The sequence below is a fragment of the Anolis sagrei genome, chromosome 3 (assembly GCF_037176765.1).
Source record: "Anolis sagrei isolate rAnoSag1 chromosome 3, rAnoSag1.mat, whole genome shotgun sequence".
NCBI lineage: Eukaryota > Metazoa > Chordata > Lepidosauria > Squamata > Dactyloidae > Anolis > Anolis sagrei.
The window spans coordinates 175938392-175960688 of NC_090023.1; the positions used below are offsets into that span (position 1 = coordinate 175938392).

At 44.2% G+C, this 22297-nt stretch overlaps 1 protein-coding gene across 1 annotated transcript in view; it reads left to right on the forward strand.

The window, feature by feature from the left end:
• Positions 1-295: 295 nt before the first annotated feature.
• NPFFR1 (neuropeptide FF receptor 1) overlaps positions 296-22297 on the forward strand; it is a 51376-nt gene continuing 29374 nt past the window's right edge. Inside the window, exons 1-2 of the mRNA XM_060768835.2 lie at positions 296-1206; positions 11768-12079. Coding sequence (XP_060624818.2) covers positions 1191-1206; positions 11768-12079 — 328 coding nt within the window. The 5' untranslated portion in view covers positions 296-1190. The remainder of the gene's footprint in view (positions 1207-11767; positions 12080-22297) is intronic.

Consider the following 22297-nt stretch of genomic DNA (forward strand, 5'->3'; position numbering starts at 1 on the left):
TCATGTAGCCATTTCCATTATCATAACAATCATATGGTCCAGTTCAATGTCCAAAGTGCCGTTCTCTGGGAAATGGATGGAGGGGAACGTTACATAGAATCAGCTATCAAGGATGAATACTGTCTATGAGTAACAAAATATGAGTGCCGGAAATACATATGCAAAGCAAAAGAAACCTTGATTGCATGTTTCGTGTTGTTTGTTATGCTATCCAAAAAACTATTTGATTTTTCCAGCTTGATATAAGCCAGAAATCTGGAAGGTTGGGCAACTCATCATCCGGCTATTTGCCTATGCATCCACCTGCTGCTGCTCCATCTCCTCCTTTCCAAACCATCATCTCCCTCACTTCACCCCCAATAGGGATAAGAAGAGGCTTCTATTTTGCCTTTGGGGCATGTAGGTGTGTGTGCCAAGGCATCTCAGAAGCAGAGAAGGGAAGAGAGAATGCAAAGTCCTGCGTAGAGCAAAGCTAGTGAACACAGCATCTGCTCCAGGCTTAGCAGCTGGATTGAAAACAAGATCTCCAGCTGCCTGCTGCATTGCTGCAGGTGAGCATGGAGATTCAGTTGCTCTTTATAGGAAAGGTCTGGAATACTGGGAAAGGACTTAGCCCTCTCAGCCACTGCTAGAGAAAACTTGTGCTTAGCTGATGCTTTTAGCAAAAAAACACAACATAGAAGGAGCAAAAAAGCATTCTCGGTGGTGATGGTTCCCTCCAATCTGCAGGATGAAAAATGAATAGAGGTAAATGGCATCTTTGCAAAGTCTCTATAACGCTGTTTTGAACCGAAAGCCTCATTGCTGCTTCCCAAGTAGCTGCTCTTGACAACAGGAGGGGGGAATTAAATATTCCCTGCTTTTATCTTTCTCCTTCCGGAGCTGAAGTAGGCAATCTTGGAGGAAAGTGAAAATAAAGCAAGAAGCGGCATCTTTGTAATAGATGGAAGGCTCTCCAAACTCTGTAGGGCGACAGATTTTTAAGTGTGACTCTTAAGACCAGCTGTTCTTCAAGATAGCATTCTTCACTTCAAATAAAACAGTTGCCCTCTCCATCTCTGGAAGAAGAAGAGAAGAAGCCTAGAGAAAAGAAACATTGAGGAGTGGATCTTATTTCACTGCTCCAAAAAGACTAAATTAACCCCTTTTGCTTCTACGGCTGGAGAAGAAACCAGGAGACTGACAGCAACATGGAAGATGAGACAGGTAAAACCCACATTTTTCCCATTCTTTTTTCTTTCATTTCTTTTTGGTCCATTCCAGGCAGATTGGTTAAAAACCAAGTGGATTTTTTTTCTCATGTAACTTATGCAGAGTCTGCAGAACTGAGCCATTGCATAGGATTAACTAACAATTTGCAGGAATGAAACTTTTGGGGTGAATGGTTCTCATATACAGGTGAGGAAAGAAGTAAGAGAAGAGACATTAGTGCTTTTTCGGTTGCTCCTACATCCCATCTGTTTGAATGCCTTCTAGCTATCTCTTTGCATCAAAGCAGTGAGGCCGTATCTGCTACAAATAGCTAAACAGTTGTTTTCACATGTGTGGTTTCTGATGAGTTCGAAAATCCAAGTTTTATTAAGGTAAAGGTTTTCCCCTGACATTAAGTCCAGTTGTGTCTGACTCTAGAAATGAAGATGTATCTGACTCTGACACATCTTCATTTCTAAGCTGAAGAGCGAGCGTTGTCCGTAGACATCTCCAAGGTCATGTGGCCAGCATGACTTCATGGAGTGCTGTTACCTTCCTATTGTTCTAGTCACATTTGCATGTTTGCCTCATGTAAATCACTCTGAGTCCCGTTTGGGGAGATGGTGGCAGCATATAAATAAAGATTTATTATTATTATTATTATTATTATTATTATTATTATTATTAGCTGTCCCCTGCCACATGTTGCTGTGGCCCAATCTGGTTTTCTGGAAAATAAAGTAATGAGAAAGTGTTGGTTTCTAATATATGTAGTTTCTTGATGCTTGTGGGCAAACAGTATTTTTTCTTGTTTCTTTGTCAGTGTTGATGTAGAGATGGTCTGGTTTGCCTACTCTGGAATATGCGACATATCATAGTCCTTCTTTAGGGGTCCCTTTCAGATCTATGATACCATATCTGTCATATACATATATATGTGTGTGTGTGTGTAAATCAAATATATCTATCTATATCTATGGCTGGATGGCTCTTATCAGGAGGGCTTTGGTTATGTTTTCTTACCCTGGTGAAGAGAGTTGGACTGGATGGCCTTAAGGCAGCATTTCTCAACCCGGGGGTTGGGACCCGGGGGGGGGGGGGGGTGTTGCGAGGGGGGTGTCAGAAGGGTTGCCAAAGACCACCAGAAAACACAATATTTTCTGTTAGTCATGGGAGTTCTGTGTGGAAAGTTTGGTTCAATTTTATCGTTTGTGGGGTTCAGAATGCTTTTTGTAGGTGAACTATAAATCCCAGCAACTACAACTCCCAAATGTCAAGGTCTATCCCCCCCCCCCTCCCAAACTCCATCTGTGATCATATTTGGGCATATTGAGTATGCGTGCCAAGTTTGGTGTAGATCCTCCATTGTTTGAGTCCACAGTGCTCTCTGGATGTAGTTGAATTACAATTCCAAAACTCAAGGTCAATGCCCACCAAACCATTCTAGTGTTTCCTGTTGGTCATTGGAGTTCTGTGTGCCAAGTTTGGTTCAATTCCATCATTGGTGGAGTTCAGAATGCTCTTTGATTGTATATGTACTATAAATCCCAGCAACTACAACTCCCAAAGGACAAAATCAATTTTTTTGAGTAATGGTCACTCCTTGGATTAATAGGTGTCTTGCTACCAAATTTGGCATCAAATCCTCCAGTAGTTTTTGAGTTATGTCAATCCCACAAACGAACATTACATTTTTATTTCTCTACATTATTATTATTATTATTATTATTATTATTCGAACTGCTAGGTTGTCATAAGCTGGAGCTAACAGCAGGAGCTCATGCCACTCCCCGGATTCGAACCTGCGACCTTTCAGTCAGCAAGTTCAGCAGCTCAGCACTTTAACCCACTGCACCACCAGAAGCTCCTTCCAAGATTTATTATTTACAGCTTTATTTTTTCTGTGGGGAGGGGATCTACTGGATTATATTGGATTATATGAGTCTACACTGCCATATAATCCAGTTCAAAGCAAATAATCTGGGATCAGAAACTGGATGATATGGCAGTGTAGATCCAACCTTACGAGTGTATCCAAGACCCCATCTACACTGCATATAGGACAGTTTGAAACTGCATTATATAGTTAGTGTAGACTCATACAATGAAGAAGAAGAAGAACTTTATTTTTAGGTTGTTGTAGGATTTTTCGGGCTATATGGCCATGTTCTAGAGGCATTCTCTCCTGACGTTTCACCTGCATCTATGGCAAGCACCCTCAGAGGTAGTGAGGATGCTTGCCATAGATGCAAGCAAAATGTCAGGAGAGAATGCCTCTAGAACATGGCCATATAGCCCGAAAAAACCTACAACAACCTAGTGATTCCGGCCATGAAAGCCTTTGACAACTTTATTTTTCTACCCCGCCTCCTTCTCCCCAAAGGGACTTGGGGTGGCTTACATGCGGCCAAGCCCAAAAAACATACAATTAAAACAAGGCAAATAAATATTAAAACAGTGCACAGCCAACATCATAAACAATACTAAAACAGATATCGTAGGCAACAACCAGAAATACTTCTAGTCTCATTTTGGGATGGTGTACAAACAAGTTGGAGAACAGGCTGCTCAACAGCACAGGAATAGAGCAGTTATAACAGGATCATTTTAGTCTAAAATACAGTAATCAAATATAGGAGCTGCCATATAATACAGTTTAATGACATTATATAGTCAGTGTCATTGAACAGCATTATATGGGTCTGCACTGATCATATAATGGATTATATGTCAGTTTAGGTGGGGAACTAGACTCTGAACATCCCTTTCTATTGCATTTTTTTCAGTGGACTTTTAAAAGAAGGTAACTGAGCAGTTTTTTCCCCTGTCAGAAGCAACTTAAAAAACTGCAAGTTGCTTCTGGTGTGAGAGAATTGGCCGTCAGCAAGGACGTTGCCCAGGGAATGCCCGGATGTTTGATGTTTTACCATCCTCGTGGGATGCTTCTCTCACGTCCCCACATGGGAAGCTGGAGCTGACAGAGGGAACTCATCCGCGCTCTCCCCGGATTCAAACCTACGACCTGTCTGTTTTCAGTCCTGCTGGCACAAGGGTTTAACCCACTGCGCCACCGGGAGCAGTTACTAAAATGTTTTTATGTTTCGCCTCTTAGTTTTGATGTACGAGGTGTCTTTCCAATAGCGTTTTGAATTGTCTTCAATGATGTCTTTAATTTAATTCTGCTCTGATCTTGGAACTTGTTTGCTTTTTATGCACTTCTACCACAAGCTGCCTCCAGTCCCAGTTTTAGGGAGCAAAGCAAGCTATAAATCAGCATCTAACAATTAATTTGCTGCAATCCATGACAAGTGTCTCTAGTTTGTCACTTTGTGCAGTGGACTGAAGGCAGTCTATTCTGTGTAGCCCACATGCTTTGAAAGTATTAATTGTAGAGACCTCCTGGTAGAAAAAGTAGATCTCAATATGCTGCTCAGCCTGTAACTTCAATCAATCCTACCCAGCATGGACAAAGGTATGGGATGATGGGGACTGTTGACAAAAGCACCTGGGCTCCCCACATTGTAGAGCCTGGAAATCCAACCACTCTACGCCATTCTCATTAAAATTTTCATCATTCAGTTACAGGAGTTCAGAAGGCTCTTTGATTGTAGGTGAACTATAAATCCCAGCAACTACAACTCCCAAATGTCAAAGTCTATTCCCCCCAAACTCCATCTGCGTTCAAAATTGGGCATGTGAAATATTCGTGCCAAGTTTGGTCCAGATCCGTCATTGTTTGAGTCCACAGTGATCTCTGGATGTAGGTGAACTACAACTCCCAAACTCAAAGTCAATGCACACCAAACTCCTCTAGTGTTTTCTGTTGGTCATGGGAGTTCTGTGTGCCTAGATTGGTTCAATTCCATCACTGGTGGAGTTCAGAATGCTCTTTGATTGGAGGTGAACTATAAATCCCAGCAACTACAACTCCCAAAGGACAAAATCAATTTTTTTGAGTGACGGGCACTTCTTGGGTTAGTAGGTGTCTTGTGGCCAAATGTAACGGCAATTCGTCCAGTAGGTTTTGAGTTATGTTAATCCCACAAACGAACGTTACATTTTTATTTACATAGATACTGAATGCTTTTAATTGTATTTATTATGAATGTATGCATCGAATTGTTGCCAATCTGTAACCCGCCTTAAGTTGCCTAGGGCTGAGAAAGACGAGCTAGAAATATCACAAATAAATAAATAAATAGGGACAGTCCAACGACGGATGAGCATGCTGCCCATCACATAATGCCACTGGTCTTGGTAGGACGCTCATCTCCTAACATGGGAGGGCTCCCGTGTTGTGCTGTCTCCAATGGTCCATGTGATGAGGTCATAGTATAGATATATGTTTGTTGTTCATTCGTTCAGTCGTCTCCGACTCTTTGTGACCTCACGGACCAGCCCACGCCAGAGCTCCCTGTCGGCCATCACCACCCCCAGCTCCTTCAAGGTCAGTCCAGTCACTTCAAGGATGTCATCCATCCATCTTGCCCTTGGTCAGCCCCTCTTCATTTTGCCTTCCACTTTCCCCAGCATAATTGTCTTCTCTAGGCTTTGCTGTCTCCTCATGATGTGGCCAAAGTACTTCAACTTTGTCTCTAGTATCCTTCCCTCCAATGAGCAGCCGGGCTTTATATCCTGGAGGATGGTTGGATCTTCTCGCAGTCCAAGGCACTCTCAGAACTTTCCTCCAACACCACAGCTCAAAGGCATCTATCTTCCTTCGCTCAGCCTTTCCTAAGGTCCAGCTCTCACATCCGTAGGTTGTTGTTGTTGTTCATTCGTTCAGTCATCTCCAACTCTTCGTGACCTCATGGACCAGCCCACGCCAGAGCTCCCTGTCGGCTGTTACCACCCCCAGCTCCCTCAAGGTCAGTCCGGTCACTTCAAGGATGTCATCCATCCATCTTGCCCTTGGTCGGCCCCTCTTCCTTTTGCCTTCCACTTTCCCCAGCATAATTGTCTTCCCTAGGCTTTCCTGTCTCCTCATGATGTGGCCAAAGTACTTCAACTTTGTCTCTAGTATCCTTCCCTCCAGTGAGCAGCCGGGCTTTATTTCCTGGAGGATGGACTGGTTGGATCTTCTCGCAGTCCAAGGCACTCTCAGAACTTTCCTCCAACACCACAGCTCAAAAGCATCGATCTTCCTTCGCTCAGCCTTCCCTAAGGTCCAGCTCTCACATCCGTAGGTGACTACAGGGAATACCATGGCTTTGACTAGGCGGATCTTTGTTGCCAGTCTGATGTCTCTACTCTTTACTATTTTATCAAGATTGGACATTGCTCTCCTCCCAAGAAGTAAGCGTCTTCTGATTTCCTGGCCACAGTCTGCATCTGCAGTAATTTTTGCACCTAGAAATACAAAGTCTGTCATGACCTCCACATTTTCTCCCTCTGTTTCCCAGTTGTCAATCATTCTTGTTGCCATAATCTTGGTTTTTTTGATGTTTAGCTGCAGCCCAGCTTTTGCACTTTCTTCTTTCACCTTGATTAGAAGGCTCCTCAGCTCCTCCTCGCTTTCGGCCATCAGAGTGGTATCATCTGCATATCTGAGGTTGTTAATGTTTCTTCCAGCAGTTTTTACCCCAGCTTTGCATTGATCCAGCCCCGCACATCGCATGATGTGTTCTGCATACAAGTTAAAAAGGGTGGGTGAGAGTATGCAACCTTGTCGTACGCCTTTCCCAATCTTGAACCAGTCTGTTGTTCCGTAAATAAATATATGTAGGAGTGTGGATATTTGAAGTCTCAAACACCTTCATTTTTTGGGAGCGAATGTCACTACCAATTGGGTTGTTGCACTCCAGGACAGGAAAAGCCCTCTGACTTTAAACATCACACTGTTGGATGGAAAACAATCCTTTTATTGAAGATAATTAAAAAGCATTAAGGTTAAAAAACACTTTAAAGAAATAGGTAAATCCAATTAGGTAGGAAGATAAGCAGGAACAAAGTAGCCCAGGGTAATAGTCCAGCAAAGTCGATAAAAACAAAGTCAAAACTTCCCCAAGTAAAATGCAGGAAATTGGGAAGCTTGATCCCAAGGCATAAATATAGAGTATAAAATCCAAGAATCAAAATCATGAAACGAAATGGCACTTAAAACATGAATTTCCCAAACAAAACTTCCATGAACAAGAACGAGATCTTGACTTGATTCCAAACGATGCTTCATCTGACTACATATCCTGTACTTGGGACTTTTGTCTCCTCATTAGCTAAGTCTCTAGCATTCAGAAATTGGGTTGTTGTAGTTTTTTCCGGGCTATATGGCCATGTTCTGGAGGCAATTTTTCTCCTGACGTTTCGAGGAGAAAAATTGCCTCCAGAACATGGCCATATAGCCCGGAAAAACCTACAACAACCCAGTGATTTCGGCCATGAAAGCCTTCGACAATACATTCAGAAATTGGTTTTGTTTTAAGTGAGAATTTCTTATCTTTTTCTCTCGGAGCCTAGCAGCCCGCTGAAGCCACTGTTTGGATCTCCTGTTTTGACTAATCTCCTGGGCCAGGTGCCGAGCTGTTTTCATGTTCCCTATCATGGGAAGTCTCTGGTAACAATTCAGAAAGCACACCATCATCCCCACACCCCTCAAGGACATTTTCATGGGAATCTAGACTTTGATCTTCCCATGATAGGGAACATGAAAACAGCTCGGCACCTGGCCCAGCTGCAGAAATTAATGAGATAGACGCGAGGAGATTAGTCAAAAGAGGAGAGCCGAACAGTGGCTTCAGCAGGTTGCTAGGCTCTGAGAGAAAAAGATAAGAAATTCTCTTAATATCACTGACCAAACCATTGTCATCTTGAAACTCATCTTGAAACTCACTGGCATCACTCCCCACATCCAAAGCACCCTGATCCTGGAACACAATCACAAGCTGAGCTCCAACACAGCTTCACTTTCCTCTCGATTTATTTCTTGCATTTTTATCTGCTCTCAATTGATGGATCTACACTGTAAAATTAATGCAGTTTGACTACACTTTAACTGCAATATCTCAGTGCTATGGAATCCTCTGATTTGCAGTTTGGTGAGGCACTGGCACAAATGTCCTTGAAAACGTACAACTCCCATAGCATTGAGGGGTGTCAAATTGCATTAACTCAGCAGTGTAGATGTACCCAACATCTCCATATTGAGCACCCCCATACTTAATTCTATCCAGGGTAGAGCGAAGGGGAAATTGTTTTCTTCTTGTTGCAGAAATGTCCCTTCCTATGACCATTTAATCTATTTTTCTGATGCGACACTCTTCCCATCATTACCCAGCTGTGACAATAGAGCTGGATTCCACTCTGTTTCACATAGCCACAAAACATGATAATTATGGTTTTGTAATTTTGACAGGTTAGGAACAATGGCAGCTTTGTTTTGTTTTTCAGGGTTTGCACTGTGGGAGAGACCGTTTGTGCATGCAAATGGTTTATGTGTGTTGATGGATGGGTGTATACAAGTGTGTTCCAAAGTTAATGGCAAACATAGCGCAGGGCACAACATAACAGCAAAGTGTCCAATCCCAATTTAGTAGGAGACCCCATCTACTGCTAACATGTGACCATTGACATTCTCCAGAACCAGGGAAAATGCCATGACTGAATGAGTACATGTGGCAATATTGGGCATGTGGGTTTGTTGAAGAAATAACATTATTTTTTAATGTCAAATTTGCTGAAAATCCCTTTTCTGTACATTGTACTAGTTTGGCTCCAGAGCTGTGGTGGCACAATGGGTTAAACCCTTGTGCTGGCTGGATTGCTGACCTGAAGGTTGGGTTGCTGATCTGAAGGTTGCCAGTTCGAATCGTGAGACAGAGTGAGCTCCCGTCTGTTAGCTCTAGCTTGCAGGGACATAAGAGAAGCCTCCCAGCAGGATGGGAACACATCTGGGCATCCCCGGAGCTACGTCTCTGTAGATGACCAATTCTCTCACACCAGAAGTGACTTTCAGTATGTTCTCGAGTTGCTTCTGACATGATTTAAAAAAAAGTTTGGCTTCCAGCTAGAAACGACTTCCTAAGTCCTGTTTTATTGTAGATAAATGTAATGAGGAAGTGACTGCCAAGGAGTGCTTCAATAACTATAAGAACAACAATAACTATACTGTATAAGAAAGTGCTTAAGGGGCTCCAGAAAGATCAATACATTTATTATGGCACATTTCTTTATGCATTGGCGTGTGTGTGTGTGTGTGTGTGAGTGTGTGTGTGTTTCTGTGGACACATATTTAATTGTTTGCTGTTGTTAATATTTAGTGATGTCAGAATTTATATAAATAAAAATAAAATGTTAGCATAATTCAAAAATCACTGGACTAATTGACATCAAATTTGGACACCACACCCCTAACATACCAACAAGTGACCATCACTCATACACCCCCCCCCCCAAAAAAAAAAAACAGCAGAAAGGAATTAACAACCCAAAAAAGCTAAATGACAATAGAGAAAAAAGGGAAGGAAGAGGGAGGGAAGGAAGGGGAGAAAGAAAGAAAGAAAGAAAGAAAGAAAGAAAGAAAGAAAGAAAGAAAGAAAGAAAGAAAGAAAGAAGCATGGAAGCAAGGAAGGGGGGAAGGAAAGAGGGAGAGAAGGGAGGAAAGAGAGAAGGAAGGATGGAAGCAAAAAGCAAAGGAAGGAAGGAAGGAAGGAAGGAAGGAAGGAAGGAAGGAAGGAGGTAGAGAAGGAAGAAAGGGGAGAAAGTGGAAGGAAAAGAAAAAGAGAGGGAGGAAAGAGGTAGAGAAGGAAGGAGAGAAGGAAAGAAAAAAGGGAAGGAAAGAGGGAGAGAAGGAAGGAAAGAGAGAAGGAAGGATGGAAGCAAAAAGCGAAGGAAGGAAGTAAGGAAGGAGGTAGAGAAGGAAGAAAGGAGAGAAAGTGGAAGGAAAAGAAAAAGGGAGGGAGGAAAAAGGTAGAGAAGGAAGGAGAGAAGGAAAGAAAAAAGGGAAAGAAGGAAAGAGGGAGAGAAGGAAGGAAAGAGAGAAGGAAGGATGGAAGCAAAAAGCGAAGGAGGGAAGGAAGGAGGTAGAGAAGGAAGAAAGGAGAGAAAGTGGAAGGAAAAGAAAAGGGGAGGGAGGGAGGAAAGAGGTAGAGGAGGAAGAAGAGAAGGAAAGAAGAAAAGGGAAGGAAGGAAAGGGGGGGGCAAAGGAAGGAGGAAAATAAGGAGAGTAAGAGGGAGGGAAGGTTGTCCACAGCAACTTGTGGCAGGTACAGCTAGTTAACTATATTTTTATGAACGGTTCTGAGGTTGAGGTTTTTTGTTTCTATTTTTGTTGGAAATCGTTTTGAATACAAACAGTGGGATATAAACACATGAGTGCTTTGAAAGCAGTCAGAAAGAATGGTTTGGCTGCTGCTTCCCTCTGATCTTCACTGTATTACGACTCTAGGTTTAGTGTTTTAAAGGGGAATATTCATTCATTCTCAATCAAGGAAGCCACATCCCTGAGTCTGCAGGACCTGATGATGGGATGACCTGAAGGTCTCTCATTCATCAGGTTGCCATAATTCCATAACACTCCTGCACCGCTTCCTGTAAAAATCAGGGAAGGGTTTACTGCACGGATGGTAATCATCTGACCCTCTAGATCAACATTTCTCAACCAAGGGGTCGGGACCCCGGGGGGGAGGGGGGCGGTCAGAAGGGGTGTCAGAGGGGTTGCCAAAGACCATCAGAAAACAGTATTTTCTGTTGGTCATGGGGGTTCCTTGTGGGAAGTTTAGCCCAATTCTATCATTGGTGGGGGTCAGAAAGCTCCCTGAGTGTAGGTGAACTATAAAAACCAGCAACTACAACTCCCAAATGTTAAGTCTATTTCCCCTAAACTCCACCAATGTTCACATTTGGGCATATTGAGTATTCCTGCCAAGTTGGGTCAAGATCCATCATTGTTTGAGTCCACAGTGCTCTCTGGATGTAGGTGAGCTACAACTCCAAAATTCAAGGTCAATGCCCACCAAACCCTTCTAGTGTTTTCTGTTGGTCATGGGAGTCCTGTGTACCATGTTTGGTTCAATTCCATCACTGGTGGAGTTTAGAATGCTCTTTGATTGTAGGTGAACTATAAATCCCAGCAACTACAACTCCTAAATTAGAAAATCAATCCCCCCCCCCCCATCTCATCAGTATTCAAATTTGGGCATATCAGGTATCTGTGCCAAATTTGGTCCAGTGAATGAAAATACATTCTGCATATCAGATATTTACTTTATGATTCATAACAGTAGCAAAATTACAGTTATGAAATCGCAACAAAATAATTTTATGGTTGGGGGTCACCACAACATGAAGAATTGGATTAAGGGGTCACGGCATTGGGAAGGTTGGGAACCACTGCTCTAGATGGTATTGGATTGCAGCACAGCCAATGATGAGGGATGCTGGGAGCTGTAGTTTGACCTTCTCTGGAGGCTTTCATCCCTATTTTATTTCTTCCTATTTGTGCTTCTACAAACCAATTCTTAGTGGGGCCAAACAGAGAGTAGATGTATATGTCTCATCTCTCATGGCATTGAGATTCTTATTTGTTTCAGTCTGAATCACATGTTTATTTATCTCTTTTGTTTTTCTTACCTGATCTCAGGGGACAGTTTCTATCCTGTCAACAGCAGCCTACTCTCCCTTAAGAATGAAAGCCACAATCAGATGTTTAGAGGGAACTATACCTTCTCTTCCTACTACCAACACTCTTCTCCTGTGGCTGCCATGTTCATCGTTGCCTACACCCTCATCTTCTTCATGTGCATGGTTGGCAACCTGCTGGTGTGCTTCATTGTGCTGAAGAACCGCCAGATGCGAACCGTCACCAACATATTTATCCTTAATCTGGCCATCAGTGATGTCTTGGTGGGGATCTTCTGCATGCCAACAACCCTAGTGGACAACCTAATTACAGGTGAGTGGAAGAGGAAGGAGTAACACAAAGGTTGTAGACCAGCACTCCTTCACAGTATAACACACGTTTCTGCACGAAGAGATATACAATGGCAACTATTTGCAATATTGTGTAATGTATTGCTGCATTACAGGGATGGGATTAGATGGCCCTTGCGGCCTCTTCCAGTTATGATTGGGTATCATGCAACAAACAATGCACAGCCATAGTGTATATAAAGCAGGAAATTGGAACGTGCTTCCGCGATGCACAATAATATGTCTGTTATACTATAAAGAATAATTCACACTGAGTGCATAGTATGATTTACCAAGGCATAGGCTAGTAATGAGTTACCAACTTCTATGTCAGCGTTTCTCAGTCTGGGAGTTGGGACCCCTGGGGGGGTCGTGAAGAGGTGTCAGAGGGGTCACCAAAGATCATCGGAAAACACAGTATTTCTGTTGGTCATGGGGGTTCTGTGTGGGAAGTCTGTGTGGGAACCTCACCAATTCTATCATTGGTGAGGTTCAAGGAGCTCTTTGATTGTTGGTGAACTATAAATCCCAGCAACTACAACTCCCAAATGTCAATATCTATTTCCCCCAAACTCCACCAGTGTTCACATTTGGGCATATTGAGCAGTCATGTCAAGTTTGGTCCAGATCCATCATTGCTTGAGTCCACAGTGCTCTCTGGATGTATGTAAGTGGTTCTCAACCTGTGGGTCCCCAGGTGTTTTTGGCCTACAACTCCCAGAAATCCCAGCCAGTTTACCAGCTGTTACGATTTCTGGGACTTGAAGGCCAAAACATCTGGGGACCCACAAGTTGAGAGCCACGGATGTAGGTGAACTACAACTCCAAAATTCAAGGTCAATGCCCATCAAGCCCTTCTAATATTTTCTGTTGGTCATGGGAGTTCTGTGTGCCAAGTTTGGTTCAGTTCCATCACTGGTGGAGTTCACAATGCTGTTTGATTGTAGGTTAACTATAAATCCCAGCAACTACAACTCCCAAATGAGAAAATCAATTCCCGCCCCCCAACCCAACCAGTATTCATATTGGGTATCTGTGCCATATTTGGTCCAGTGAATGAAAATAAATCCTGCATATCAGATATTTACATTATGATTCATAACAGTAACAAAATTACAGTTATGAAGTAGCAACGAAAATAACGTTATGGTTGGGGGTCACCACAACATGAGGACCTGTATTGAGGGGTTGCTGCAATAGGAAGGTTGAGAGCCACTGCTCTATGTGGTAGTAATGACAATGTTGAAATTGCAAAGTGTGTCTATGGCAAATTTCAGTTGCAATTTGAATAATACAGTACTGTGTGCAGATATTAATTTTGTGGTCTTCAGAAGTTTTGTTTATTTGTATATTGAAGACAATCTAAAGACAATTAAATATGGTGCCACTTACACATTGACTTGAGCACATATCACTTGTAGCCTGGGTATTCACTAATTCTCATGATAATCCAATAAACAATAGGTTTTTTATGTTTGACTTCCCTACATTTATAGCTCAAGATAGTGGGGACATTAAACAAAGATCTGGAATGTATTTACTACTTATTTACATTTAGTGTTGTCAGTGTTAGCGAGACTAACAAACGTTCTGAACAAAAATAAAATTTGGACCCTGGTATTATAAATGAAGCCTGTTTAAATATGCGAATGGTACCAGATTGTATGCGATCTCAAATGCTAATCAGGGCTAATCCTTGTTAGTCCTTGGATGGAAGACTGCCAATGATTACCAGGTGAGACAGGATATATTTCAGAGGAAATAACTGCCAAAACCACCTCTGAATATTCCTTGTCTAATAAAACCCTATGAAATGCATGGGATTACCATAAATTGACAGGTGACTTCAAGGTACACACACACACACGATAAATGAAAGAATGCATCATATCTTTTTAGCATCTATCTATCTGGCAACACATGGGGTGCAGACCCAAAATTAGTACGAACATCAGCCCTAGCCTTGTCTTACTCAACTGCCGAGTATGCCTGCCCTGTTTGGCATAGGTCTGCCCATGCAAAGCAGGTGGACATAGCATTGAATGAAACAGAATAATCACAGGATGTCTTAAACCTACACCTGTTGATAAACTCTACAAGCTAGCTGGCATTGCCCCCTCTCCCGATGTGTGACGGGAAGATAATAATAATAATAATAATAATCATCATCATCATCATCATCATCATCATCCTTTATTTGTACCCCACTACCATCTCCCGAAGGACTCGGTGCAGCTTACAAGAGGCCGAGCCCAATTACAACAAGTTGCTGCTAAATGTGAGAGAAATAAGGTTGAACACTGCGAAGGCCACCCACTACATGGCTAACAGCCTCCTCAAATCAAGAAAAAGCTTTATGTGAACTACCACCCCTCTGGGCATCCCCCCAGCAACAACAAGAGTATCCCTCTGGGCAGCTAGACCAGGAAATCCCAACTGGATGACCTCCCACGAGGGTCTTCATCCAGGGGCAAACCAAGAATGGGTACCTTGGAAGTCCCTGAACAGACTCAGAAGTGGAGTGGGCAGAACAAAAGACAACCTGGCAGAATGGCACTACCTAAAAGAATCCCACACCTTGTGCGACTGTGGAGCAGAACAGGCAACTCCGCATCTGTATGCTTGTCCACTATGCCCTGCTTCATGTACAGAGGAAGAATTGTTGGAGGCTACAGGCAATGCCATTGCTGTTGCCCATTTTGGTCAAAAGATATTTAGCTACCTGCGCTCCTTCTATTTTTATCAATTTATACTAATTTATGCAATGGTTTTGATATGAAATAATAAGCATTTATCTGGGTTTTAGAAACTCCCAAAAGTTATACAGTTAACATGGTTCAAAATGACTAATCTGACATAAGATCTGAAGAAGACCCATCTATCTGTCTCTCCGCAAATCAATCAATGCAATGCAGGCCAGCATAAAAAAGCACCAGGGATGATGAGCTTGGACTCCTCTAGTTACAAATTTGTCTCTGGCTTCATTTTTGAGCTTCCAGAAGGTTTCACACTTGCATCACCTTGCCATTCCCTGTTACTTCCATCCTGGAAGTTAGAAGAGAGTTACTATCATCCAGATATTGCAACTGGAAGAGTGTGGGGAAAGTGGAAAGTTTAAGATGATGTTATTGTACTTACACTGCAAAATGATGGCATTCTGGTGCAACTTGAATTGTAAACCAGTTAAAGGTGCAAAAGCAGTAGTTCCAAAGATCTGGCCCAGCTAGTAGTTTGAACTTGAGCTTCCAGAATCCTTGAACATTGAACATGTGGACTGCAACTATTCAGAGATGAACTTGAGAAAAAAATCTAGATAACAAAAGGTTGAGAATCACAATATTAAAACTCTTTGGCACAGAATTTAAAATCCCTTACCAGACAACAAATATTAAGATTCCCTAAATTTTGCCACAGCAATTAAGATGGTATCAAACTGCTGTAATTGTATAGTGTGGCTACACCTTGTGACTCTGAATCAGGAACATGTTGAATCATAAATCTTGTAGCTCATATCTGAGAGCTGGTTTATATTTATTCTTTGATTACTTGAGTTGTCCATTGCTTCATGGGAACAATTAGGGCTTGTGGATATGTACAGGTTTGTCATTTGATGCGTGTTACCAAGATACTCCACTTAGGCAGAAAAAATGAAATGCAAATGTACAGAATGGGGGACAATGCCTGGCTCGAGAGAAGTACGTGTGAAAAAGATCTTGGGGTCCTCATGGACAACAAGTTAAACATGAGCCAACAATGTGATGCAGCGGCAAAAAAAGCCAACAGGAGTTTGGCCTGCATCAATAGGAGTCTAGTGTCTAGATCCAGGGAGGTCAAGCTACCCCTCTATTCTGCCTTGGCTAGACCACACCTGGAATATTGTGTCCAATTCTGGGCACCACAATTGAAGAGAGATATTGACAATCTGGAACGTGTCCAGAGGAGGGCAACTAAAATGATCAAGGGTCTGGAGAGGACAGTAGCTTTATAAACAAGCACCTTGGTATCCCTACGGAATCGGATGTCCCGGTCCTCAAACACTCTCTGCTTCATTCGGAAAAAAGCTGCACTCGCAGAGCTCAGGCGGTGTTGTATTTCAGTGTCAATGTTGACTTTTGTGGAGAGATGACTGCCAAGGTAGTGGAAATGATCAACATTATCTAATGTTACACCATTAAGCTGTATTTCTGGCATTGGAGAGGGATTGGCTGGTGACTGCTGGAACAGCACTTTGGTTTTCTCAATGTTGAATGGCAGGCCGATCTTCTGCAAAGGTGTTTAGAGTGGCTTGTAGGTCTTCTTCTAATGCGCACAGACAATGTTGTCATCAGCATACTGAAATTCTATAGTAGATGTTGTTGTAACCTTGGTTTTGGCTTTCAATCTGCTGAGGTTAAATAGCTTGCCATCTGTCCAATAGATGATTTCCACTCCGGTGGGACACTTCCTGTTGATTAGATTTTAGTGGTCTGTTGACTGTATTACCCGACTCTATGTACTTGAGTTTTACTCATGAACCATACAGTTATGTATCTTTTTATATTATGCAGTGTAGTTATGATTATCCCCATTGTTTTGGCTGCCATCCTACAATTCCGGATGAAAATACTGTGCTCAGTATCTCCGAGATAACAGCAAATGTGCAGCAATCAACTGAGTGAGAAAATGCAGGAATGGAAAAGCCCATTTCACAAGTATTAGCATCCTTCTCACATTCACAGAGGAGGTGAGGAAAAGAAAAAGAAAGTGCAAGCTGTCTTTTTCATTTGATGGGTAGAAATAGTCTTTCAAAGTTAGAATCCTGACATTGGGCAATGCAACAAAACACAGATGCTGAGCTTCTGTGGATGGACTATCAGATCCCATCCTCTCCCACTTTTCACAAATAGGCACATCCATTTCAATAGAGAGTGGCAGATCGTAAACTAACGTCATGAGCATTTTATGTCATGGAAATGCAATCTCTATATAGTGTGATGGATGGAAAACATTTGTCAGTGTTCAGACCCCTAGCATGCTGACGCACTCTGTACCCTTCAGATCTCTTGTTCCTTGTCAGCTTTGGAAATTGAGTACCCTTCATTTCTCCACATCAGGTAGCAGATAGCTGGATGGGGGCTGCTTGAGCAAAATCTGAACAATTGGCCACATCATGTATAAGATGAATATGACTGCATCATTTCCAGAAGACTAGTTGTGTTAAATGATTGCTGATATATATATGGAATGGTGTGGATTCTGACAATCACATGTATTATGACAGAAATCTTGTATTTTTAAGTTCAACGGAGGCATGAAGAGCTATCTTATTTATTTATTTATTTACAGCATTTATATTCCGCCCTTCCCACCCCGCAAGGGACTCAGGGCGGATTACAAGGTACACATATATGGCAAACATTCAATGCCAATTTTAACATACAACATATACAGAGGCTATTTTTTCTGGCCGCCAGGGGAGCTGTCACTTTCAACGTCCATCTGCGACACTGATGAAGTACTTCCGCATTCCCCATATGCTTCCCCGCTGGAATGCTCTGCTGGAGTCTTCTTTATGGCCTCATAAATCAGTTAATTTAGCCTCCCCACACTTTAAGGTGGTACCTAATTTTCCTACTTGACAGATGCAACTGTCTTTCGGGTTGCAAAAGTCGACAACAGGCTACACACAATTGGTTGGAAACCCACTCCAACCCGGGCTGGCTTCGAACTCATTACCTTTTGATCAGAGTGATCTTAATGCAGCTGGCACTCAGCCAGCTGCGCCACAATCCCGGTGCTTTGAGTTATAAGACTTATGAGCAGATGCGATATCCACGGTTTCACTTACTCACACTCCAAAAATATCCTCCTCTCCTCCCCAAAGTATTTGTGTACCTCTCTAGGTCTTCCAGTGTGATTCTACAGTATGCTTCTGCCCAAAGTATAGTTGAATTATAGGGTTCACCATTATCCATGGTTTCAGGGTGTGTATGTCTTGGAACCATGGTATTCCCTGTAGTCACCTACGGATGTGAGAGCTGGACCTTAGGGAAGGCTGAGCGAAGGAAGATCGATGCTTTTGAGCTGTGGTGTTGGAGGAAAGTTCTGAGAGTGCCTTGGACTGCAAGAAGATCCAACCAGTCCATCCTCCAGGAAATAAAGCCCGGGTACTCACTGGAGGGAAGGATACTAGAGACAAAGTTGAAGTACTTTGGCCACATCATGAGGAGACAGCAAAGCCTAGAGAAGACAATTATGCTGGGGAAAGTGGAAGGCAAAAGGAAGAGGGGCTGACCAAGGGCAAGATGGATGGATGGCATCCTTGAAGTGACTGGACTGACCTTGAAGGAGCTGGGGATGGTGACGGCCGACAGGGAGCTCTGGCGTGTACTGGTCCATGAGGTCACGAAGAGTCGGAGACCACTGAACGAACGAACAATGTCTTGAAACATATGTTCAATGGATATGAGTGTTGTATTGTATACACTTCTGTTATTAACAGTAAGCTCAAAGGAACATGAAATTAAGAAAGTGCAGATAATGGTGGTTATTAATTACAATGATGTTAGTGTGCTGTTCCATTATCCAAGCGGAGGCCACTTGGGGGTGATAGAAAGACCAGAATAGTCAATTTTATGGGGAAGAGTTGAAGGAGGAAAACAATTTCCCATGTTTTTGATGGTTATTCCCCCTCCCTCCTTCCCATATAATGAATGAGGGTTGTTTCCATGACAGGGACATGGGTGGAGGGATTAACTGGATAACAGGGGGAAATATTTTTCCTCCATCAACCCATCCTCCACCCCCATAAAATGGACTATTCATCTCTCTCTAGTGCCCCCTAGTGGCCCCTGCCCAGATAATGGAACAGTATCAATGTTTGTAACAGCAATTTACCCAAAAAGTGGACATTCTTGCATTGGTAAATTAACACATCCTGTGATATATATCCTGGAAAAGGTGGGTAGTGGTAGGCTCCTTGGCAGCCCCCTTGGTCTTAAGGTCCTGTTGATCAATGCCAGATCCGTTAATGGTAAGACCGCGGCCATCCAGGACTTGATCCTGGATGAGAGGGCGGATCTGGCATGCATTACCAAGACCTGGTTGGACGAGCTGGGGGGTGTAAACCTCTCTCAGCTGTGCCCACCAGGTTTTGGTGTGCATCAGCAGGCCAGACAAGGGGGGCGGGGAGGAGGGGTCGCAGTAGTCTTTCGGCAATCCATCGCCGTGATCAGATGCGCTGTCCCACAGGCTTCTGGGTTTGAGTGTGTCCACTTGAAAGTGGGGAGCCGTGACAGTGTGGGGTTCCTGCTGGTGTACCGCCCACCCCGCGACCCAGTAGTTTCCCTGTCTGAGCTAGCGGAGGTGGTCTCTAATTCGGCCTTGGTCTCCCAGCGCCTGGTGGTGCTGGGAGACTTTAACATCCACGCCGAGACCACCCTTTCTGGTGCAGCTCAGGATTTTATGGCCACCATGACGACCATAGGACTGTCACAAATAATATCTGGTCCCACTCATCAAGCTGGACATACTCTTGACCTTGTTTTCGTGGCGGACAACGAAATGATCAGAGTGGAAGATCAAAACATCCTTCCGGTGTCATGGTCCGATCATTATCTGATCAGTTTCAGACTTGCTGCAACTCTTAACCTCCGCAGGGGTGGAGGACAGATTAAAATGGTCCGCCCTAGGAGACTGATGGATCCGGATGGATTCCTGAGGAATCTTGGGGTTCTTCCTGCCTTGGAGCCTGGCGATTCCATCGACGCCTTGGTGACTCTCTATAATGGGGAGATGTCCAGGGCGTTAGATGCAATCGCACCCGAACGCCCCATCTCGTTGCGTCGCGACAGGCCATCTCCCTGGTTTACCAGGGAGCTGACTGTGATGAAGCATGCGAGAAGGGGGCTAGAGCGCAAATGGAGGAAATCTCGGGTCGTGTCTGATCGAGCACGGACTAAAGCCTCTCTGAAGGCATACTCCGTGGCTATACGGGTGGCCAGGAAATAATTCACGACCACCCGTATAGCGTCTGCAGCAAATAGATCGTCGGAGCTGTTTCGGGTCGTGGGGGAACTCCTCCACCCACCTGTGGTGGAGGAGGTCACTGATGACCCAGCAGCTCGGTGTTGCGATTTCGCACACCATTTTGCAGGTAAAGTCGCTCAGATACGCCTTGAGCTTGACTCCAATTCCATCGCAGTGCCTGAAGAGGTGACGGAGGCATCTGCTTGTCCAATTTTGTGGGATTCTTTTAGGCTTGTTCTTCCTGAGACCGTAGAGGAGGTTCTTGGGGCTGTGAGGGCGACCACCTCACCTCTAGACCCATGCCCATCTTGGCTCATTAAATCAGCCAGGGAGGGGTTAGTTGACTGGTTTGTATTAATTGTTAATGCATCGTTGGAGCAAGGGATTTTTCCATCTGGTTTGAAACAGGCAGTGGTTCGTCCACTCCTCAAAAAAGCTTCCCTTGACTCCACGGTGCTGAATAACTACAGGCCAGTCTCCAACCTCCCTTTTTTGGGTAAGGTGCTGGAGCGGGTGGTCGCCTCGCAGCTCCAGGGCTTCCTAGACGATATCAACTACCTAGATCAGGCACAGTCTGGTTTCAGGCCTGGTCATGGCACCGAGACAGCCTTGGTCGCCTTGGTGGATGACCTCCGCAGAGAGCTGGACAGGGGGAGTGTGACCCTGCTGGTTCTCCTGGATATCTCAGCGGCTTTCGATACCATCGATCATGGTATCCTTCTGGGTCGTCTCTCTGGGATGGGCCTTGGGGGCACGGTTTTGTCGTGGCTCCGGTCCTTCCTGGGGGGACGCACCCAGATGGTGAAGCTGGGAGACACCTGCTCGGACCCCTGGCCTTTGACCTGTGGGGTCCCGCAAGGCTCTATCTTGTCGCCCATGCTCTTCAACATCTACATGAAACCGCTGGGAGAGGTGATCCGGAGTTTTGGAGTTGCATCTTTATGCGGATGACACACAACTCTACTACTCCTTTCCACCTAATTCCAAGGAGGCTCCTCGGGTGCTGGACGAGTGCCTGGCCGCTGTGTCGATCTGGATGAGGAAGAACAAGCTGAAGATCAATCCCGACAAGACAGAGGTTCTCCTGGTCGATCGTAAACCGGATCGGGGTATAGGGTGGCAACCTGTGTTGGACGGGGTTACACTCCCCCTGAAGCCACAGGTCCGCAGTTTGGGTGTCCTCCTGGATTCTTCGCTTACACTTGAGGCTCAGGTGTCGGCGGTATCCGGGAGGGCCTTTGCACAACTGAGACTTGTGCGCCAGCTGCGACCGTACCTCGTGAAGGCGGATCTGGCCGGGGTGGTCCACGCCTTGGTCACCTCTAGAATGGATTACTGCAATGCGCTCTACGTGGGGCTGCCCTTGAAGATGGCTCGGAAACTACAATTGGTCCAGCGGGCAGCGGCCAGGATGCTAACTGGAGCTCATTATCAAGAGAGGTCAACCCTCTTGTTCAAGGAGCTCCACTGGCTGCCATTTATTTTCCGAGCGCAATTCAAGGTGCAGGTGCTCACCTACAAAGCCCTGAACGGTTTGGGACCACCCTACCCGCGTGACCGCATCTCCATCTACGAATCCACACGCTCGCTCTGGTCATCTGGGGAGGCCCTGCTCGTGATCCCGCCCACATCGCAAGCACGCTTGGTGGGGACGCGGGACAGGGCCTTCTCTGTGGCGGCCCCCCGACTTTGGAATGCCCTTCCAAAAGAGCTTCGTCAGGCCCCTACTCTGGCAGTTTTCAGAAGGAACCTAAAAACTTGGCTGTTCCAATGTGCATTCGCAGATTAGGAATCCCCATCCCAAGTCCTAGAAGCACTTTAGCATAACTAATGTTGCTGCACACCGTACTTAATCCTACGTTCCTCCTGCCATCTCAGCACGTTTAACTCTGTACCCCATTGCGCTGGCCGAACCAGTTTTTAATAGTGTCTTGAGGTATTGTCATTGTGGTATTTTGCTTAATTGTTTTGATTTGCTTTGTTTATTGTTGTGTTATGTTTTATTGTATTGTGTTCTGAGGCTTCGGCCCGTGTAAGCCGCATCGAGTCCTGCAGGAGATGCTAGCGGGGTACAAATAAAGTTAATAATAATAATAATAATAAACATTTTAAGTCACACGTGATAATTTTGCATCTCTTAATAAACTAAAGTTCAGCTGCTTTGATATGGAACTTTGGAACAAGTTCTCTTGTT